The 23,868-nt window shown below is 40.8% G+C and overlaps 1 protein-coding gene across 1 annotated transcript in view; it reads left to right on the top strand.

Annotated features, from left to right (window-relative positions):
- The first annotated feature begins 773 nt into the window (after positions 1-773).
- The window catches only part of ADAMTS3 (ADAM metallopeptidase with thrombospondin type 1 motif 3), a 288,657-nt gene continuing 265,562 nt past the window's right edge, over positions 774-23,868 (top strand). Inside the window, exons 1-3 of the mRNA XM_061191451.1 lie at positions 774-900; positions 2,209-2,236; positions 20,468-20,874. Coding sequence (XP_061047434.1) covers positions 832-900; positions 2,209-2,236; positions 20,468-20,874 — 504 coding nt within the window. The 5' untranslated portion in view covers positions 774-831. The remainder of the gene's footprint in view (positions 901-2,208; positions 2,237-20,467; positions 20,875-23,868) is intronic.

Below are 23,868 nucleotides of genomic sequence, written 5' to 3'. Positions count from 1 at the left end.
TCAAAGCCTGACCCTGCCTGGGGCCGACCACGGTCCCGTCCTCCCCACTCCTCCCCGCTCCTCCCGCGCCGGCAGCGCCCGCCCCGGCCGTCCCGGCTGGCGCGGGGGGCGCGGGACCGGGCCCCGCGTGACGTGGGCGCCGCGGCGGGAGGGGCCGCCTGGGGGGCTGCGGCCGCCTTATTAGCGCCCCGCGGGTCGCCGGCGGCGAGCATACGGCCGCTTCGCGAGCAACAGGAGCCGGCGAGCGGCCCACTCCTCCCACCTCCTCCGCCTGCCTCCTCCTCCTCCCCTCCGGCTCCTCCCGCCCCCACCTCTGTGCGAGCGGCGGAATCGCCCTCTCCCTGCCTCTTTCTCCCGCTCCCGCTCGCTCGTCTCTCTCGCTAATACTTCCCCCTGCTGTGCTCCAGGGGACCCAAGCATTCTCAGCGCTAACCTTAGGGACCCATGGTGCTCGAAAAGCCTAGAAAAAGCCGCTTCGGGCAGAGATAGTTGGAAGCCCCTCGTCCCTTCCCCCTCTCCCGGCGCAGCCCATGCCCGGCTCGCAGCACCTTCTCGCTCCTGCACACTCTGTTTGGGAGGACGGGGTGAGAAGGTGAAGTGGAAAGAACTGCAGAGCAGAGGGGGCCAGTCTCAGAGCTCAGATTTCATTTTCATTGAAGCAAAGCACGGAAGATCAGTTTTTTTCTGTTTGTTTGTTTTTGTTTTTGTTTTAATTCTGCATTTTTGGGTTCTTTTTTCTTTTTCTTTTTTCAAGAAACTTATTTTGAGGGGGGGTGGGTTTGCTCTGGGCATTTGCTTTGCCCAGTAGTTGAAAAGTGAACTCGACTCGTGATGGTTCTCCTGTCACTTTGGTTGATAGCAGCCGCTCTGGTAGAGGTTAGGACTTCAGCTGATGGACAAGTAAGTGGAAAATAATAACAATAAAAAACTCAAACCCAACCTTTTCCCGAAAAAGTTCCTCCCCTCTTTCCCCTCCTCTCTCTCCTCCTCCCCCCTCCCACCCTTCCCTGTTATCTGGTGCATTCACGGACGGTGTTTCGAGGGCTGGGCGCAGCGTGCGGGGCTTTCTGGGGTGGGGGGTTGAATGGCACGGGAGGTTAGGACTCCCACTTCGGGAGCCCAGGCTTGTCACACCTAGGACTTCACTTTGCGGCATTCGGAACAATTCCTGGTGACAAAGTGCAGCCAATTCGCATCCTCGCCGGGCCATCTGGGTTTCCTCTTTCCGGAGGGCGGTCTGGGCGCTTGAATGAAGTTCTGGACGCTGGGTCCGGGATCCCAGAGCTCTGGTTGCAGCAGCCGGAGTCGGGTTCGCGGGACTTTCTCTCCTCCTCACTGACTCACAGCTTTTTCGGGCAGCCGGAGGCGGGGGTTTCAGGAAGTCCTTGGGCCGGACAGGGAGAGATCCAGTAGACACGTGTCCTGGGAGGACCGCGGCAGGGCCGGGGTTTGACAGTTGGGGAGGGGGGCCCGGGGACGTTTCCTGCCCTGCGTTTTCCTGGGCAGAGGCTGGAGGCGCCGGCCGCTTTTCTCCCCTCCCCCTCTGCACAACTCCTCCTCCTTTTAAAGCGAAGTTGAGTGCAGCTCTGTTTCTTTTCGACCCAGCCCCCGCCCTTTGGAGACTCAAGGTGAAGCCCGATGCTCTCGGAAGAGTCCTTGAGAAGGCTCAGCGGGATGAGCCGAGCCGTTTGTAGTAAATCACATCAGCACAGGGCCGGTGGGACTTTGGGTACAAAATTTCTCTGTGAGTTTTTGTAGTGTCTTGGGTCTGCCTGGTCTGACCATAGGGTGAAAAGTAGAGAATTGTCTGGTGGATTCCTGACCTCAAATCTGATACATCAGGATTTAGACTTCTTTTTGCACGTGTAAATTCAGAGACTTTCTTTTCTACTCCTGACCCAGTACCCGGAGTTTTCAGAAGAGAATATCGAGTGTCAGTATTTATTTTTTTGCTGGCTTCATAAATGTTAAATTAAAATTAAAACGAGCAAACGACACCCTGTCCCAAATTATTATTGAATTGGCTCATGCTCCTGTCACAGAACCTCCTACAAACTGAGGTGCAGCCTTTAGGCACCAATCCCGGTCTCCAGCATCTCCTGATTAGCCAGCTCCTGAAAAGCATTAATGGTAGAAATAAAACGCATGAGGTGATAAGATGAAACCCAGTAACTGTTTCTTTTTCTTACTTTTCCCCCTCCTTTCCAGGCTGGTAATGAAGAAATGGTGCAAATAGGTAAGCCTTGTTCTCAGATGTCACTCTTATCTTAGTAGAAAGTAGGGAATGAAGTAAGCGAAGCAAAATATTGTTTCTGAAATTTCTCCCATTGATGGTTAAAGAAACAATTGGTAGTCCAGTAACATTTCTATTCTTCTCTTCCTCTTTCCGGAGGAGGGTGTCACTTTCCTCAGGCTGAGTTGTAGTGATGTAAAAATTCTCCTGCAGTTGGACTTTTCAGGCGTCGATTTATTAACTGTCTTTGGACAAGCCACTGGTAGGTACTGGGAGGGTGATGGAGGGACTGGAAGAAGATATGGAGATAAATTAAATCAACTTTTGTAGCATTAAGAGGAGCAAATCTGATTAGAAGAGAAACAAAGTGTAAGAATGCTACAAAGAAGAGAAAAATGAAGCACAGATGATGGAAAGTTTTCTCTTAAAAATTTTCCAGCTTTGAATAATCCCTCTGATGGCTTTTCTTATGCCATCTGCTTTGAAATCGTTATCTACTCATGTGGAAGATACTGTTAGGCCTTTTGCAGATAACATCTAAAACCTCGGTATTGCCTGACGATATGGGAATTATTCCCATTTTATGGGTGAGGACACTGAGGCTCAGGGAGTGTGACTTGTAACATGTCCTCCAAAGTCCATGGTCTTTTTTGAAGCTGTTTATAATAATGTATTTGTTCTGAGTGCAGAAACTGAAAGTCATCTGTCAAGAAGCCAGGCTCCATTCAGTCTTTTCATACACATTTAACTTGGGTTACTTTAAAAGATAGTTTTCCTTTTGGCAGAGTGTTAGTCTCTGTAAATTGTGTATTTGTCAGGTGATATGGTAAAGTCATCTTTTAGATGAAAAGATTTTGTTACTGCAGAAGTAGTTACAAATCGTTGCCTGTGTGCTGTGTGCCAGGCACAGTGCTAATTGCTTTATGTGCCTTATGTCATCTGTTTCTCACAACTGCACTAGTGGGTAGGGACACATTGTGCCTATTTTAGATTTGAAGGAAATGAAGCTTGAGAGGTTATACGGTAACCTGCTGTAGCGCATAGTGGAGAGCTCAGGGAATTCCATACTTGTAAACTAATGGAGGGACCCCAAGATCCAGGCCCAGAGTATCTGTTTGTAGCCATATGACATCGTGTGTCAGAATGCTCCCTTCTTACTCAGTGCTTAGCATTGTTGGAACTCCTCCACAAGCTTAGACCTCCACAGGAAGAGCAGGACAGACAGGAGGAAAGTGACTGAGAACTGCATTGAAAATACAATGTCTATGAAGAGACATTTGTCATTTGTAGTTGATAGCATTCAGCCATCAACATCTATCTTTTTAAAGAAGGATTTTTCTTTTTCACCAGTCTTCAAACAAGTAGGAAAAGAAAGCTGTCTTACTTTTTATTTCTTAAACATTTGATTACTTAAACATCCCAACATTTCAATATGTAAATTAAAAAACTATTTTAAGATTACTCATTCTACAAGGAATAAAATACATTGCTTTGATTAAATTTTCAGATAGACTCAGCATGCTCATATGTAAGAGGCCCTGGGTTAGACTTTGGTCCAGTCCTTTTGCTAATATAAACTACTTTGGTAGTTCTCGTCCTCAGGGAAGAAAGTAGTACAGGTCTGCTTTAATTTGGTAAGAGGGAGATGAGTAACAGCACAGAAGAGAAGAGGGCAGGGCACTCTTAGGTTGTGTTGCTGAAGATTTATTTGCTCCCAAGTGCCTCTGCTTTATGAGATTTCTTTATTTTATTATTATCATTTTCATTTACCATTTCCGAATTGAGTTAAGGGAAGAAATAAAGATGAAAATAGATTTGACTCATCAGTCTTGTGATAGCAGAAGTGTACCATTTGGCTTTGGGTTATAACCATTTATGTTGTTCTTAAGAGGGATTTAAAAATATATTTCAAAAATTTGATGTGCAATAATGAGATTCCTGTCCCCTGTCCCCATGCATCAAGGGATTGCTAACCTGGAGTTTTGGTAAATGTACTTTTCTACATATAGTTAAGTAATTTTTTTCCAATAACTGATTCAAAAGTAGTTTTATATAACTGCCTGGAGGTGCTATTTGATCAATGACACAATTAAGAAAAAGTAATAAGGTTTGTAGAATTAATGAATTTATATTTATTGATCTACAAATTGGCTAGAGAAGATTCCATGTTTCTGAATAATTTGTGAATAATTTAATGTCTCCAGAAGAGGTAAATATAATTTAGTAACAAAACACAGATTGTTAGGAAGCTAAATTTAAAAACTCCTTTCTATTGAGATATAATATACATGCAGGGTGGTGCATATAAGTGTACACCTTGCTGATTCTTCACGAAGGGAACACTTCTGGGTATCCAGCACCCGGATCGATAAGAACATTACTAGTGCTTGTCCCACTTTCTTAGCAGGATTCCCACACAAAAGGTGACTTGTAACAGGATAAATTAATTTTGCCAGTTTTTAATTCTTTTTATAAATAGAAAAACAATACATACTTTTTTAGTATTTGGCTTAGGAAACCAGTAAAAAATATATATCTGATATGCTCCAACCCCCTAGAGTAGAGGGCAGTCTGTGATGGGGGCAGGTTAGAACATATATATATATATGTCACCCATGAAGTGTGTAGTACGGGATGTGACTTCTTTGCTTTTTTCTCCACCCAGTGGAAAAATGCCCTCTTGGTGTGTGACTCTCGGGAAAACGGGCAAATAGGTTTTGAACTGTCACCTAGTTCTCTGCTCCCTTGTCAATCAGAGAGGAGCTATCTACCTATCTACACCCATATATACATACATACACCCATGCATACATGCATACACAGTATATACATACACCCATACATACATATACCCACACATACATACACATACCCACACATATGCACACGTATACATGCACGCATACATACATATAGGTGCATATGTGAATGTGTATGTAATGTGTATATATGTGTAAATGTGTTTCATGAGATTGGTAGAATACTTCTGTGACGTATAGGGGAGCTCTTTCATTTCTGACTCAGAATATGGCCTTGGTAGGATGCCTAGGGTAATTGTGGGTAGCTGGCTGGCTGGCCTGATTGGGTAAGGAGGTTTGCTCTGTGACACATGTGGCTTAGGAAATAATCATAGTTCTGTAGAAATTGGAGAATCCAAAAAAGAATCCTCTGAGTCCTTTTGTTTCATAAGCCACGCCTTTGAGATTGCTTGAGTGTTATCAGAGGAAAAACCATTGTGAGGCTTTGGTGTTCAGCTGTCTTCCCTCTCCCACCCCCGCTCTTAGAATTGGGGCATATCCATCTTTCTCTGCCCTATTTCTGTTTCCCAGTTTCAAATTCCATTGCATTTTATTCTTAACCACATAAAGTTGCTAATTTGTCCTCTCAAATATCTGGTTTCCTGAGAAATAATTTTTCATCATTTTCAGGTACTCGTTTGGTTTTCAAGGTGTAGTGTGTCACTGTACCTTCTCCTTGGTATAGAGTAAGTGTTTCCACTAGCGTAGCCCTTGAGAGAGCAAAGACTTTGTCTTGATGACTGCTGTATCCCGTGTACATAAAACAGAGCTTGGTACCTTGTGGGCTCTCAAATATTTGTTATTCAGTGCATAGATCTAGTAAGCAGGTTATTACCATACTGGGATTTGCCTGTGTTCTGATGTTCCTAAAATGCTCTTGTTCTGTGCCCCCGTCCAGGTTTAATTGGTCCCCAGGAAAATGAAGATGGTGACAATGGCTATACAATTAATTATTCAATGTTATCAAGGCTCCTTGTGACTTCCTGTTTCACTCCACAAAGCCAGGGACTTAGGCTTATCAGTTTTTTATGCTTTTGTGTTTGTGCTCAATCAGTATTTGTCAAATTGAATAGAATTATGTGCAGGTTTGGAATGTTCACTAATTTTGCTCTAAAGTCTATTTGGGATAAGTTGCCATGTTGCTGGCATCAGTGGGAATAAGATAAGCTAAGACTAAAATCTGTCAATCCAGTTTGCCAACAGCAATACTAAAAGATTTGGTCTAAAGCAAGTTTAAAGGGATCCCTTGTAAAATTTAGAATTTCAGCCACCTAAGCCATTGTTCTTCCCTGGCACTAAAGATCATACACTTGACTTTACTGATTTAGCTCCCACCTCTCCATAGAGCATCATAATGATTAAAGTTAAATGCTTTAAGCTTCTTAGATGAAGATGTTATTAAATGCAGCATGTTACCTATCACCAGCAACTTACCGCTGTTTAGCTGAACTATTCCTTCCCCATACTTTCACTGTTTTCTTTTTTCATTGTACCAAATAATCATAATATTGCTCAGAAATGTTAAGAAATCTCCAAGGTCATCTCTGTTTCCAGGACGATTATCTTTAAGCATTCTTTGCTTATGGGTAGCCAACAGAGATTACCCTGGAAATCCATTAAGGACAATTCCAAATTGCCTGCTAAAATCATGAGTGGTTTCAATATGAAGAGTTTGGTTATACTGCTTGGACTGGATCTATTGACAGTGAAGACTTAAATGGAACCCTACTACTTCCTCAAAGAGGATTGTTATTACCAGTAGTTTGGGAACGCTTTCCTCAGAGTTCCTCTAATAGAGATCAGCTTTTACTTCTAAGCTGTGCTACTTCTATTATAAATTGTTGAATTAGTCTTTTTAATTAATCAGTTTTTGTTCTGCTTATAGATGCTTTACATGTGCCCTTTGTAGTTATCTTCTATTTCTGTATCCCCCAGATTTTTGACAATCATCCCAAATATCAAACTTTTGTTATAATTTAGCATATTCTTATTCAGTCTTCTTTTAATACACAGATTATGGGGTTTTTATTGGATACCTGATTTTGTTTGGTTTAATATTTTAGTGTAATTTTCCGTATCATTACAAACTCCTCATAAACATCATTTTCATCCCATCATACTAATAAACCTTATTTTATGTAATCATTTCCCTAATGGTATCCATTTTCTCATGATAGTGAACATTGCCACACAGTGTTGTATATAGATTATTGCCCACTTTTCCAATGACTCCTTTAGGAGAGCGCCCTAGAAGTTGATTACTGTGTAAAACCAAATTAACATGATACATTTTGACAAATGCATGACTTTTGAAGACGTTTGTAGGACCTGAATTCCTAGTAGCAATATATAGGAAAGTGTTGATTTAAAATATTTTAATTTTAAATTAGGTTTGGTTCTGCTCTTCTTGACATTTGAACATAATTTTTAAATATTTGGTTAAGCAATCTCTGAAAGATGCAATGAATTAATCATTTTTCTAGTTAACACGTACCTCAAAGTATGAACCATTGTATTATAAAAATGTTTTGTAATTTTATCAGTACTCTAAGAATATTTGTCCACCTCATAGAACAGAATTTGAGAGTTGTGTATTCTTTAGAATGGATAGTAAAGTGTGGGAAAAGTTTCCTAGCTTAGGAATCTCTGTTCCCACATGTAATTCATCCATCCTAATTTTCCGAATGCATTTACATGACTTTGCTGACTAACTATGAGTGCCTAGAAGAGATTTTGTGGTAAAATGTCAGTCTCTTGTTTATAAAAACGAGTGCCACAAATTCAGCATGATGAATCTTTATGGAATTTAGAACAAATTGTGAGCAGCGTGAAACAGTCTGTCTTGTTCTTGAAGTGACTGATAAAACAAAAATAGTATTTAGGAAACTTGTAGAAAGTAAAATAGGATTAAACATATGAATCTTCAAGTACTTAGATAATAAATCACATTTCCTACAATTTTTCTTCATATTTAGTACATATATTTTTATATGTACTAATGCACACAAATAAAAAGAATAATTGAAATAATTATTCATATGAATTTGTGTTCTTTTTCTTTTATATGTAAAAACCTCTCTTTTTTACATGTAGAGTCCATTGCTTAATCTAAAAGCTAACCAGTGTATGCATTAGAGGAACTATTAATATTCATTGCCTCTCCTCCATCAAATGGTCAGGGGCACAGACTCTGTTTACTGTGTGGTTAAAATCCTGACTGCAACACTTTCTAGTCGATGACCTTGACCTCTCAAAGCTTCATTGTCTCGTATGTGACATAGACATACTACTCTTACTTACTTCACAGAGTTTTAAAGGATTCATAAAATGCTGGCACATGGTAAGCAAGCTAGAATAATAGGTATTATTAGTAGTATGTCTTAGTCTTGTGCTTTTAAAATTTATTTGTTTTATTATTTTATTTAATTTATTTATTGTTTCTGGCTGCATTGGGTCTTCGTTGCTGCGCACGGGCTTTTCTCTGGTTGCGGCGAGTGGAGGCTACTCTTCATTGCGGTGCGTGGGCTTCTCACTGTGGTGGCTTCTCTTGTTGTGGACTATGGGCTCTAGGCGCGTGGGCTTCAGTAGTTGTGGCTCGCGGGCTCTAGAGCGCAGGCTCAGTAGTTGTAGCGCACGGGCCTAGTTGCTCCGCGGTATGTGGGATCTTCCTGGACCAGGGCTTGAACCCGTGTCCCCTGCATTGGCAGGCAAATTCTTAACCACTGCGCCACCAGGGAAGCCCAGTCTTGTGCTTTTAAAAAACACTTTTACTGAAGGAGAGCTGCCTCACTCTAGTCCATACATTTCTGATAGGTCTGCCTGCCACTGTGGCTTTCCAGGCACCTTAATTTAGTGTGTCATGGACTTGTACACTATCCAGCCACTCAGCTCACCATGTGACAGCTCTTTAAGAGTTCTATTTTCATGTATTATCTTCATGTTGGTATCTCAACGTAATGTTGCTTAATTCATTGGAATATAGCAGTAGAGGGAGGAGTTGAGTAAGGAATAGTGCAAAAAGTTATTCCACACCAACAGTATTTTGTGTATACTGGACATAATTCTTTCTTTTCTTTTCACCTTATTTATTGAAATTCCTTCTTTCCATTTCATTGAGAGAATGTTCCTGTATTAATCATGACTCCTTTGGATGCAAATAACAGGAACCCAGTTGACAGTGGTTAAGGAAGACAAAATTGATCAGGTAATCAAAGTCAGGTATAGCTGGATCTAGGGCTCAAATAATGTCAGGAATCAATCTCTCTCTCCCCGCTTCCTCCTTCCCCTCTCTCTCCCTCCTTCCTTAAGCTCTCTGTTCCTCCCTCCTCTTTTCCCTCCCACCTTTCTTTCCTCCTTCCCTCCCTTTCTCCCTTCCCTCTTTGTTTCTCTCTTATTTTTCCTCTGGGTTGGCTCTATTTCTCTAGTAGCATAAGATCGTGACTATCCAAGTTGTGGCAAAGACTGTCACTAGCAAACTCTAGGCTCTCATTACCCCACTAGACAGAACACTTCTGTTCTGGCTGCTCCAGTTAATAGCTCCTGGTAGGGCTTTTACTGGCTACCTGGCTCGAGTCATAAGCTTATGCTCAAACCATGAACTGTGCTCAGTGGTGCAGTGCTCTGATTAGCCTGGATTGAGATGTTTCACTCTTGACTGACAGGGACTAAGAGTGGAGTGTGAGATGGTTAACCTGAGGGAAAACTGAGGTTCAGTTAAAGAACAAGGAGGGACGGATGCCAGACGGCACACGTGTGCAATAACGTCACAGCTGTCAGGACTTCTGGCACATCGATGGGAACTGTTGGCTGTGGCAGGCAGAGGAATGGACCCCCAAGATGTCTGTGTTTGAATCCCTGGAACCTGTAAATATGTTACATGGCAAAGCGGAATTAAGTCTTCAGATGGAATTAAGGTTGCTAATCAGTTGACCTTAAAATAGGGAGATTAGGGCTTCCCTGGTGGCGCAGTGGTTGAGAATCTGCCTGCCAATGCAGGGGACACGGGTTCGAGCCCTGGTCTGGGAAGATCCCACATGCCGCGGAGCAAGTAGGCCCGTGAGCCACAACTACTGAGCCTGCGCGTCTGGAGCCTGTGCTCCGCAACAAGAGAGGCCGCGATAGTGAGAGGCCCACGCATCGCGATGAAGAGTGGCCCCCGCTTGCCGCAACTAGAGGAAGCCCTGGCACAGAAACGAAGACCCAACACAGCCAAAAATAAATAATAAATAAATAATAAATAAATTTAAAAAACAAACAAACAAACAAAAAAAAACGAAGGGCCTTAATGTCATTACTGCTATGACCCTAGTTTAAAAAAAAATAGGGAGATTATCCTGGATTACCTGTTGGAAAGTCCTTATAGATGGAAGGGGGAGGTGAAAGAGACTTGGTTTGATGTTGCTGGCTTTGAAGATGGAAGGAGGGAACCTTGAGCCAGCGAACGCAGGTAGCCTCTGGAAATTGAAAAAGGCAAGGAAACAGATCATTCCTAGTGCTTCCAAAAGAAATGCAGCCTGCTGACACCTTGCTTTTAGCCCTGTGCAACCTATTTCAGACTTTTGACCTCCAGAACTGTAGGATAACGTATTCATGTTGTTTTAGGTCGCCAAGTTTGTGGCAATTTGTTACAGCAGCAATAGGAGACTAAAACAGCAGCCTAGTGGACTGTCCTAGTTTCTCATCCTTTTTGTCAAACCATAAGCCAGACTATTTTAGATTTGGAAAATATAATTACCACAAGTAAAGTTTCAGTGAAAACCTTTAAAGCTACTATCCGCATTTCTTATCTGTCATATTTTCCCCAGCCTTTGGCCCTAGGGACAAATACTAATTTTCCTGGCTTTAAATTCTAGACTCAATATTAGTCTTCAAAAGTATTATCCATCAAAAAATTGTGAGACATATGAGAAATATTAATTTTTAGAATGTCTAATATTGCTCTTGAGTCTGTAAAATTTCCAATGATGATAAATATACCCAGTAGAAGTGCTTCCTTAAAAACTAAGATTGGAATGTTAAGTGTTTGGCATTTGGGCCTCACTTAAAAAAAATAAATCTCTACTTGTTATCCTGTTATTGATTATTTGATCATTTTAAGATGTAGCAAACAAAGAAAATACTTGGATATTTTTCTTGAAAACAGTTTTCTTAAAAGATCTCCTCTTACCTGATTTCATGTTCTGGAATGCTGAAGAATGTGCTGTTCTTTCCTAAATGACTCTCTTGAACATAAACATTGTGCAATTGCAACAACTATTTATGAAAAAGCCAGATTAAAAAAATGAGAAGAATTCTAAAGTTCACAACTATTTGTTCTTTCTTAATAGTGAGTAAAAAGCAAAGCACCTCCCCCCCCCCAAATAGCTATGAAAATAGGTTTGCAACTAAAATAAAAGACATCAAAGTGTTTCTCTGCCTTGTGGTGATAAGAGCCTAGAGGAGATGAAGTGAGGAAAAAGGAATTTGGCTGCGTTCAGAATTTCAGCATGTGTCACAATTAATTTTTAATTGCCTTTGAGAGAAGAGGTGTCCCCTTCCCCGTTAGCGTTTACGGCTTTGGTGAGCCCTTTGGCATGTGATGTCCTCTTTAACGTCCACTCTTCACTCCACTCACATCTTTCCTGGAGCAGCTGGCTCCTGTCATTTCTGATGAAAGTCATTCTCTTACCCTTGGCTCAGGATTTGGAAATGTTGTTGTTGGAGCTGCTTCTTTAGCAGATCTTGAAAATGCTTATTTGATTTCATTCTTGTGGCCAGATTGTTGCATACTGAGAATTTATACCTGATAAAGGAAATTGCCTGTGTGACTGCCTCTAGTGTAGAGCAATCAGCCAATTCTCGGGAGAGATTCCCAGTCCCTGGGTTGGGTAATGGAGCATGGGTTGTTACAGCCAGTCTAGACTTCAGGCCGTTTGTTGACATGGAGCTTAAGATCCCTTCTAACCACCAGAAACACTAGATTTGTGTGGGACTGGAATGGGGAGAGGCTTGAGGGGTGCTGGGACACGGAAGGAATCTGATATTGACTTCCTTCGTGTACAGCTCTAGCTAGATGATGATGGTGATGGTGATAATAACACCAGTTAATTTTTCATTTATTGAAATGTTATTAGATGGACTAAGCCTTTTATGTGCCTTATCTCTTCTTCCTATTTTACAGGTAACCTGTCTGAGCCTTAATTTTCATAATTTCAAGCTCATGTGCCAAAGAGCACATGAGATTGAAACCAGCATTCAAATGCAGTGCGTTTTGACTCCAGACCTTTAGTATTCAACCATCATACCCCGCCCCCTTCTTTGCTTGGAAATTAGAGCCACATTGCATCAATCACAAGTATTCCAATATTCTGTGTGCCTGGGGTAGGTTTGGTCTTAATTAGATCAGCTAAAAATTGCCATGATATATGAGACTTTGTGCTGCAGCCATTTTAGGTCCTAGCAACGTTGATTGTACTACTGAAGACTTCTCTTCTCTTGCTGTTCTAGAGTGTGGTCTTTGTAATGTGCAGGGGACATCTAGTCTCTTCTAGGAAACATTTGTGTAGTGTTCTACAACATACTTAGAAGGATACCAGCCTGCCTGTCCTCAGTTGTGAGCATATGTGGCTGAATGCGTGAAGGAGTATAGATGATCCCAAAGCCTGGGCTACAGGGTGATGCTGTGAGAGCACTCCTTCCCAAGAATCCCCAGTTCCAAAATAGCCATTAATTTCTCTTTTCCCCAAAGACTGATGTACACTGGGGACATTTAAACACATTTAAGATCACACCTCTGCCCCAAAGAGCTTAAAATCTCTGAAAGGACAAGACATAAACATATAATTTTTCACCCATAGGGATTTTTATAACTGTTATGCAGACAGTGCACGACAGTCAGAGCTAGGAAGTTTAGACCCTGAGGTCTGTACTTTAGGCAGTTTAACAGGGCAGGTTTCATGGAAAAGATGGGGCTTGGGAAAGGCCATGAGGGCTGGGTTAGATTTGCATACATGGAGAGAAAGCAACAGACCTTTCCCCTGGTTGATGCAATAGAGTAGGGCTCTAAAGGCAGGAGTGATTAAGCTAGTGAGCACATTAAAATGTTTCTTTAGGTTATATGGGAGATGATGTTGAAAAGAAATTAGGGACAGAATGCAGAAGGCCTTAAATGATAACGTTAAGTTTTGATTTGGGTTAAGTTACCTAACTTTGAGTTTAGTTTCTTCTGTGTGAAGTGAGGGGATTTGATTAGTAGATGGTCTTTCAAGCAATTTTCAGGTCTGACATGGAAATACAGATATCAATTTTCTGAATTTATTTTATCCTGAAGTAATGATGAGCCAGTTGAAACTCTTCATAAAGAATAACAGGGTAATATTAATACATAACATTTATTGAGCACTTACTATATGCTGGATACTGTGTTAAGCACTTTGGATTAGGCCATTTAATTTTTACAACAAGCCTATGAACTAAATACTGTTGCCCTAATTTTTTCAGGTGAGTACTGACATAAAAAGGTCTTAAGTGACCAGAATCACAAAGGTAGTGAGTGGTAGAACCTAGGCATATTAGACATAAGACTTCAAAACAATTTTTCTGGCAGTAATTTAGAAAATATTCTGATACAATGTATACGGCATTTGGTAGTGAGAAATTATATGTGGGGCATTTGGACTTGGTACTTGCAGCTTTTCAGTGTGAGGTGATGAGAACTTGAAGGTGATTGGAAGAAAGGGGATTAATTTGAGAGAAATTTTAAGGTGAGATCAGTAGGACTTGAATGATATAAAGTGGGGAAAAAGTTGAAATGAAGTCAGTATTTTTAGCGTGGGAGTTTGGGAGAATCAGCACATCATGAACAGAAATAGTGAAGTCAGGAAGACAAGATGAATACTCAGGTGAAAATGAGAAGTTTGGTGTAGATATTTTAAGGGTGAAGAGAGGGTATGACACCTTCTTCTCAGCACAGTGAAACTGACCCATTCAGGTTTCAGTTTGAGGCAACTTTTCTTTTTCTTTAACCTGTATTTACTGAGGGTCTGTTATGTATAAGTATCATGCTAAAACACAGACATGTGTAAATGGTCCAAAGCCTCAGAAATGAGTAAAATTGGGAAACTATTAGAAAAGTCTAACATGGCTGACATTAAAACAGAAAGTCTGACTAGCGCAAAGGTCTTTTAAGTGTATGGAAGCACAGAACATTGGGTCCTTAAATCCTTTGATGTAAGTTGTGTGCAATATTTGTGTGTTTGTGTGTGAAAAGAAGTACATACATATCACACATACACACATGCACAGATACACAAGAAGGTGGTTTTTTTCATGCAGTGCAAGAAGGGAGAAGTCATTATGTTAAAGTCTAGAATGAGGAATTTAGATATGAAAGAATTCCCTGACCGGGAGAATTGTTAATGTTATCGTTAGACTGACAGCGAAGATGTGACAGTACTTTTTCTTGTAGGTAGTTCAAGCTTTTGAGGAGGTCCTCAATTAAACATACGCCTCTGACCTGCCTGGGTTCTGAACACGTTGAGAAATAGCAAATCTAAAGACATAGTGAAAATATCTCTTACAAAAGAGGCTGCGGAGGAGCACGAGGCTGTCACATGGGCAGGCAGTGGGCTGGCGGACAGGGCACCCCACCCAGTGTGTGTCAGGTCCACTGGGCTGAGACAGAGCCTGCTGCTGGGGAGGTGGAAGAGAACAGCATCCTTATCAGCATCGTTCCCAGGCCAGGAATGATGATGAGGGAGTGCTGAGCTTCGCAAACTGCTGATTTTTCCCAGACTTGCTAATCACATCCGTCACGCTTCTTCACTGGGGAAGGGTGAGTTAAGGGGGACGGAGAGGCCCAAATACTCAGAGAAAAATCTCTCCTCCCAGAAGGCGGGAGTAGGTGAAAGGTACTGCACCTCTAACTTAAGAAAACATGACGTCTTCTACTTGAGATGCCTTAATTGTAAGAAAGAGGCAAGGAAGAGATGATCTTTCAAGGTCTTGTTCATCTTTGACCTGTAGAGTTATAATTCTGTGACTATCCAGAGGGATGCAGAGAGGGGACTAATCTCCTGCCTCTGGTTCCTAAGCACGAGGGGCCCTGTGTCTGCATTCCAGGAGGTCTGTTTTAATGGTTAGATCCATTTTTGTCGTTGTTCTTAGTAGCTTAAAATGTAAGTTTTGGATACTATGAAATGTTTGATTTATAGGCCAGCAGGAACGGTGAGAAATATACCCAACGTTTGCAAGCAAATTCAGGCAATAGAGGCGTATGACAACTTGTGTGGTTTGCTGTCATCGATCGCTTGATGGTAAATTACTATTTGGGGAAAAGAAGATGCATTCTAATTTTAGATACTCCCTCAGGCTAAACTGCTCTCATTCATTCATTCACATATATTTACTGAGTGACTTCAGAGTCAGTTTCTGGCACTGGAGAACTATAGTGAAGAGAAAAGATAAAAATCCCTGCCCTCGTGAAGCTTATATGCTAGTAGGTATAAAGAAACAATGAACAAATAAACATATAAATAAAATTTAGAGTATGTGAGATGGTGACAAGTTTTGTAGAAGTAAAATGCAGAAGGGAGATAGTAATGAGACATTTACTGGGGGCAGGAAAGACCTTAATGGGAGGGTCAAGTTTAAGCAAAGGCCTGAAGGAATGGAGGGGTGAGCCATGCAGCTGTCGGGGGGAAGACACTTTGGCAGAGGAAATAGTGAGCACAATGACCTTGAGATGTGAGAATTCCCAGTGCTGGCCCTTGTGAGCCATTTTTCTCTGAGTGGGATGGGTTTTGAGGAGGAGACATGATCTGTCATTGGCTCTGTTTTGAGGATAACCTGTGAAGGGGAAGATGGTGGTTTGGACTAGGGTAGCAGCAGGGGAGGTGGTGAGCAGTGGTCAGAGTCTGGAGATATTTTGAAGATAGGGTCAGTAGAATTCGTTAAAAGATTTGGTGTGTGGTGTGAGAAGAATTAAGGATGGTTTAGTCAGGTTTTTGGTCTGAGTAACTGGGAGGATAGCGTTGCCATTTGCTGACATGGGCAAGGAGGTGCAGGTTTGGGAGCAGGAAGGTAGGAAGTTTACTTTTGGACGTGTTGAGGTACCTAGTGAATATCCACAGGGAGAGGATCCAGCGGCAATTGAATTGATGAGAGAAGATCTTATGGAGGAAGCCTGGGCTGGAGATATATGATGGTGAAGGTATTCAAAGTCAGGAGACAGGATGAGTTCACCAGGCTAGGGAGGGTAGATGCAGAAGAGGAGAGTCTGGGACCAGGTCCTGCAGCACTGCAGTGTGTTCCGGTCATGAGAATAAAGGAACATGAGGAGGGAGAATGGGAAGGGGAGACCACTGAGGAGAAGAGGAGAACCAGAAGAGAATGGTGTCTGGAAGCTAAAGAAAGGAAGTGTTTTAAGAAGGAAAGAGAAGTAGAGTCAGATGCTGCTAATAGGGCAAGTAAGACGATGGAGTCTTGACCATTGGTGTCAGCAACATGGGGTTACTAGTGACCTTGACAAGAGCGTGATTGGAGTGGGTTCAAGAAAGAACAAGCGTGGGAAGAGAGGAATTGGAGATATCTAATATACTCAATTTTTTAAAAGTGTTTTGCTATAAAGGGCAGTGAAATAATGGGGACTTAGCTAGAGGCAGATGTGGCATCAAGAAAGTTTTTTGTCAAAGATGGAAAATATGGCAGCTTATTTATTTACTGGTGGGAATGATCTAATGATGGGAAAATTGATGAGGAAAGAAACTGAGGACAGTTGCTGAAGCCGTCTTGCAAAGGCCAGAGGGGCTAGGATGTGTACACGAATGGAGGCTTTGCTCTTAGGTGAGACCGCAGACAGTTCATCCATACTACCGGGGTCGGTGGGGGGAGGTGGGAATGGACCAGGCAGGCACAGATGCCAGTGGGTTGTGCAAAATTCACTGCTTCTGAGCTATGCTTGAGTAATTAGTGACCACAGTGTGGCTTTACAGTGGCCCCAGCTTTCTGTGCTTGTGGAACTTACGGCTCACACAAACCTTTACATGCCTATTGCTGTGGCCCTTCAGCCACCCCAGCTGACAATTATATAGTTTCATATTTTAAAATTGCGCCTGGGCACTATTTTAATAAGTGACTAATTTACATTTAAGTTAAAATAGTTAAAATTTACTGAATCCTCTGGATAATCTCATTTAAACCTCTCATCAAACTTATGAAGTTGGAACTATTACTAACCTCTAGTTAACAATTGAGGACACTAAGCCTAAAGAAAAAATAAAGAACTTGCTCAAGTTCAGGTGTTGACTTTTCTGCTTTCTGGCACTGTAGTCTCTTCCTTGACCATAGGCTGTATTGTTTGGTGGAAGTATTTGGGCCTGTGAAATGTGTCATTTCTGAAAGCAGTAAATTAATGTTGGTTTGCATACGTGATTGTAACCTGAGATTAAATACTTTTGATAGCTTTGAGCTTTATCCACCACCCCTTTATTTTTCTCCCCAAGACCAAGAATTTAAGAGCCTTTTACAATAATTTTTGAAGCTACAGTAGAGGAAAAATTGGTTGGCTGGCTGCGGGTAGGCAGGACGTCATCATTCTTGTGGTAGTTTTCCTTAAAATCAGATCTTAAATTAGAAATTGACAGCAAGATGTTCCATCTATTCTGCAGTGAGGGAGAGCGTGATCTTCAGCATCGAGATGATCAGAATTGAAAATTTCCTTTGGCTCCTTGTTTGCCATGTGTCAGGCCTTCTAGGTCTGCTTTCTCATTTATAAACGAAGGGTAGTAATACCTACCAACTGTGATTGTTGTAAGAATTAGAGAAGGTATATTCTCAAGAACAAAGCAGAGTGCCTGTTATTTATTCTGCAATAAATGACAGGTGACTGGGTAGCTCCTTTGTCCATTCCATTAACTACCGTCCAGTGGGGCTAAATGCATCTTTTCCATTAATTCCCAACTGGAAAATGACTCATTCAGAGTTTAATTTCAAAAATGTTTCTTATGTGTACGTTTTAGGAATGTCTTATTATTTAACATTGGATAAGACAAAGCTCTATAGAAATGCACCATCTTTATTTTGAATAAAAGTTCAGAACACATTGTCTGACAGTGGAAAAATGGACTCATCCCAGAGAATCTAGGGTGTATGGTTTACTGTAAGCATGAAACTCTGGGTATCCTCTTGGGTGTGGAGGAGACTCCCTGCATTCTTCCTAAATTTTCTAGTTCTCCAGTCACTTAATCCAGGCATCGGTATATTGTTTATAGACTTCAGTTGTGTGAATTCCCTTCAGTGGAGATGAGAAATCCATACATTAAATGAAGCATCGCTTTTCCTTCCCTTGACATGGTAAACCGATGGTTAAAGAAAGAGTTACAGCTGGAATTATTGGTGCAGCCAGATGCTCACGGGCCTTGGGTAGTAAGTCAGCGCATGGAGCATCATAGACAAAGCAAATGTTCTCCAGTTACCTGCATTACTAACTTATACATGTAAACAAATCCTACTGATAAGAGACCCTGGCAGGTACAAAATCTTATATTAGATGATACTGGAAATACTGAGTTGAATGGGGAGTTCCTTATCCTTAAGGAATTATTTTGGGGTTGGCTTTGTCTGTCCACCTTCAAGAGCCCAATTCATCCATCCCTGTGGAAACTTTCCCCTCCATCAGTCTGCTTCTGTGACTCTTGAGTTCATTCCCTAAAATTTCAAGTTCTTTCTCTAAACCAGAATTTACAGAAGTATTCACCAAGGATTTGATTGTAAGGGAGACCGAATCTGTGTGCCTGTGCTTACCCCAATGCCTGGTGTAAGTCTTTGACTGTGATATAGAGAGTCAATTCCTGTGAAGCAGGAACTGTGTTGCGGCTGCTTCCAGTGTGGAAGCCAGGCTTCACTCTACTCTGTGGTATGACCACCCTCACGCCTTCTCTGCCTAGTAAATATGTACAACCATTTTACTTACTCTGTGCATTTAATAAAGGGGGATATTTTGTTTAAATACATTGGTCATTATAAGTGGCATAATGGTAACAAACATGCACTCAAGGAATTTCCAAGCTGCAAAATATCTTCATTTGTCTTCTGGTACTTTACACATTTTTTTTTTTTTGAGTTATTTAAAAAGCAGGAAAATAACGAAAACATAGTGATTCTATAAGGATACTTTAAGACCATAGGTTGTAGGTTCATTTATGGGCCTCATATGCTGTGTTAGATAACATGCATGAAGTTTCCATAGGTGAGCAGTATTTGTGAATCATATAATTTTTTCAGGGTACTTTACTATACTACAGGACTAGTCTTAGGCTAGAATCATGAAGGTGGGGAACTTTTAACTTCATGTTCTCAGATTTTCCTTTCCATGCATTCTTTCTTCATCCTTGTTGCCCTCCTCATTTCCTTCTGTCTTCAAAATCATTTCTATTAAGGGAGAAATGGTTGATTTAATGTGTTATCTTTCCCCAGGATGTTTGCATTTCAGCAGACACAGTACTCTCATTTGGCTAAACTTGGGGAATTAAGTTCTAATTGTGAAATTCAGTTTAACATGTTAAGTGGCCACACGTGTTGTAAAATGAACCCCAAATACTGAATTCATATTCAAATGAGTGTCTTTCCCATGTAAGGAATATGGTGCAAAATGACAATGCCATTTGCTCTTGACTAACCAGTACTAGTGTATTCAGTTTATAGATGATTATTTCTTCTTTTTTACTCCATTCTCCTCATTTGCTGAAAATGTTCTGTGATTTATGGGATACAATATGATGTAGCAGAGTGAGTGTATGGGCTTTGGAATATGACTTGGGGACATATCTGAGCTTCACAGTTATTTGACCTTGGACACACACCTCCTGAATCTCAGTTTCCTCACCTGTGAAGTATGATTGTTAGGGTTGGTATGATGGAAAAGATATGTATAAACTACCACACCGTAAACTACAGTGTATAAATTACAGGCCAATGGTAGGTGTAATACAAAGTAGCTATGGTGATTAGTATAAATTCTAGGATTCTTACAAGGAAAAAATTTAAACAATCAGAAAAAGTTTTTTCTACGTAATAGCAACTTTGTTAAAAGTTTGTAGCAGTTATCAGTTATGCCATTGATAAATTAACTGGGAGTATGTGTTGATTATAAGCACACCAGATACAGTTTATGGAAAGTTATTCTGTTCATATTCTCAAACATATAAATGAGATGAATATTCACATTGCAGTAAACTTTTTTTAAAAATTAAAAAAATGATTCATTGAACACAGAGTTACCTAAATGCGTTTGAGAAATGATTTGAATTGTCAAAATTTACTACTTATGAGATGGTTCAAGAATATATTTATTATGCAAGTCGAGGTACGGTCTTGTGAGGTGGGCACTTGATGCCTATGTTATGTCCTCCTGTGTTCTCTTGTTATACAGTGTTCTACAATTCTATTTTTCACCCCACAGATTTACCAGTAAAGAGACAGAGAGAGTATGAGCTGGTGACTCCAGTCAGCACAAATTTTGAAGGACACTATCTCTCCCATATTCTTTCTGCAAATCATAAAAAGAGGTCAGCGAGGGACGTGTCTTCCAACTCTGAGCAATTGTTCTTTAACATCACAGCATTTGGAAGAGATTTTCATCTGCGACTAAAGCCCAACACTCAGCTAGTAGCTCCTGGCGCTGTTGTGGAATGGCATGAGGCATCTCTGGTGCCTGGGAATATAACCGACCCCATTAATGATCATCAACCAGGAAGTGCTTCGGAAAGAATCTGGAAAACAGAGCCTTTGCAGACTAACTGTGCTTATGTTGGTGACATCATGGACATTCCGGGAACCTCTGTTGCCATTAGCAACTGTGATGGTCTGGTAAGACTCATTGCCTTTTGTGTCTGTGTGTTTGCAGGTGTTTGGGAGTGCAGCATGGCTTCAGCATGGTTTGGAAAGTAGAGGTGGAAAGAAAACCTCACTATTATATTTTAAGTTCAGGAAGAAGCATTAGAAAGCATTTTACTGACAAAGATGTGTGCTTTGGCTTAATTTGACATGAAGACAACATTAGTCTAAGAAACCAAAGACAACTGTTTTAGCATTCTTGGCTTATATGTTCACTTGTGTAACACTGGGGATTTTATTTCCTTATTTATTTAAAATCATTCTGACAACTTTCTAAAGAAGCATAGATTCCTTCAAAATGATAGTATTTCCCTTCTTATGTGGAAACGTTGGATATCCTCTTAAAGAAAGTATTTGAAAGCATTCTTTCGCTTCCCAAAGAATGCTAAAATGGGAAATGAGAAGCTCCTCTGTCAGAATTTGTTCAAATAGCATTACTCTATGGACATGAGATGTAGTTCTCTCTGTATTGTGGCTTTGATTCATTCTTTTCTTTATTTTTGAATAGAATACCCATATATGGCTCTTTAGTTTTGTGGATGAGGCCAATAGTAACTGATCCTTCTTCACATGCTGTGAAGATGTGAAGTATTTTTATTTGTTCTGTATCTCCAGATGTTATTTGAAAAGTGTGTCAATGTTTATGTCTCTTCCATTCACAGTTGACTCCAAGTCTTTGTTCAGAAAGAGCAACCATTTTTCTTTCTATGGTTGCCAGGCTGCTGTTTCTTGGGAGTTCAGAGCTATTGTCTTTGTTTTGTCTCTCTTCTGGGAGTTCTCAAAATATTCCTTGCATTCCTTCTACCTTGGCTGGTCCCCCAACAATACCTTGAATCTTCTGCCACTGTCCTCTCTATGCATAATCACAACCCAAAGGAGTTATGATACCACATGTTTTTACCCAAGGCTGGTGGATTAATGGTTGTAGGCTTTATTTTGGGGTCTTGTACTGCCTCTTGATGTTCTGTAGGGTTTTAGAAGTCAGGATGGAAAACTGAATAGAGCATGTGTGGCAGGTCCAAATCTCCAAGTTGGACTCTGTCAGTTTAGGACCATACTGTCACATTTGGTGTTGGACCATGCTCTGGGGTTTGAAGACACAAGGAATCTCTCAAGTTCCTCTCATTCCACACAAACGTTGAATAGATCTGAATTAACTAAGTCATTGAATAAAACAATAGATAGTGCTTTCTAAAAAGGCTAAGTTTAAAGTATTCACTAAGAGAGGTTGATTCAACACTACCAGGATATAAAAAGAAATAAATTATAAAAAAAGGTACTGTTTTATAATACTTCTAAGTAAAATATACTGAGTATAAAACTTAATTTAGTGTTATTTTTAAGTTTTATAGCATAAAAAGATTACGTATTTTTTATCTCCTTGGTTAAGATTGAAGCTTGAGGTAGAAGATTTGAAGCTTGAAAATCAGTTTAAGGAAGGCAAAAGGCAAGGAAATTATTTTAATGGGTTATCATAGTGATTTTTAAACCCGACTTAGCAATCAGTAATTTTCTGACTGTACATGTCAAATTATCTAGTCGTAGATACAGAAACCTGGGGCAATAGCAAGTTGTTGTAAGGAAGAGGAAAATAGATATGAAGTTTGAACGAACATTAATTATTAGGATTAATTTCTCATTTTTAAGATATGGTGTTAACTGTTGGCATCACGTGTATGTTGATATAGCGTGTGTGTGTGCGCGTGCACGTGTACACATCTCTACCAGTGTAAACCACAAGTACTCATTTGTTCCATCCTTTGATCCATTAATTAATTAGTTAATTAAAAGATATTTCTGGGAAGCCAGTTATGGGTCAAGCGCTATTCCAAGCATTGTGAAATGGTGAAAGGAATGATCCCGATTACCATCCTCATGGAGCTCAAAGATGTTAAATTTGCCATAGATTTTAAGTGTCAAAATATCTGGTATACATGTATGTGTGTGTTTATATTAGACATACCTATTAGAATCATGTTTAACTTAAAAAATTGTGGTATAAGGAAGTATCTTCTGGAGAGATTTTATGAATGGGGACAGAATTTCGAACCAGACATGAGTGGCTCAGGCCTTGCACTTGATGCAGGAAGAGGGTGGTGTCTAGCCTACAGCAGGCAGTGCTGCCTATGTGGGTGTACAGAAACAGAAGCCTCTTCTAGAGTTTCCAGCTCATAGCAGCTCTGGAGGAAGAGTAAAGATGACGGCAGGAAGAGAAGCATGGTTATAGAGAGCAGATCAATACATTAGAGTGATAACACCAGTGGCTACTTCATTAAGCTGGGGACAAGTTCTTAAAATTGCAGAATTGCATTGGAGAGGATAAGCTTCTTAGCAGAGATGAAGTAGGAAGTAAAATTGATGGGAATGTAAATACATTTGGCTGATTAGCTGATTCCTAAACCTTTTTTGTTCCTTTAGCTTGCTGTGTAGGGATTTAGGTTTGACCTTCTTGACCTTAGGAAGGGAAGCAGGGATACTGAGATAACATAGATTCCTGAGGATTAACCGGATGGGCTATAAAGCCATTGCCCTGGGAAGCTCCGGGATTATAATCAAATCCAAGTTGTCCCAGTAGAAAGCACAGCCACTCCTGCCCTAAAAATACCAATGGGAACATCTCTGCCCAGCAACCATGAAGTTAAGTCCCCTGCTATGGAAAAGAATGCCAGTGAAGCCCTACCTGGATGGGTGCATTTTAGACTGGTGTAGATGGGAGTCCAGTGATCTGATTTTCTACATGCGTCCTTTGATCTCTTGCTCATAGGGAGCAGCCACAGGTATTTATTTTTCACTGAGGTTGGGAAGTTCTTAGCGTGGCCTTCTCCCTGAGTGAAACTCCTTACCTCTTTTTCGCTAATACTGCCTTGTGGCATACTATGTATGTTTGAAATGGGCAGTGCTCTGAGACAGAATTAATTTGTATTAAACAGAATGCTTTAATTTAATTTAAAAAAGCAGTACTACTCA

Source organism: Eubalaena glacialis, chromosome 5 (genome assembly GCF_028564815.1).
Source record: "Eubalaena glacialis isolate mEubGla1 chromosome 5, mEubGla1.1.hap2.+ XY, whole genome shotgun sequence".
Taxonomy (NCBI): domain Eukaryota; kingdom Metazoa; phylum Chordata; class Mammalia; order Artiodactyla; family Balaenidae; genus Eubalaena; species Eubalaena glacialis.
The sequence above is the reverse complement of the archived record's forward strand: the minus strand, read 5'-3'. Positions and strand labels throughout refer to the sequence as shown.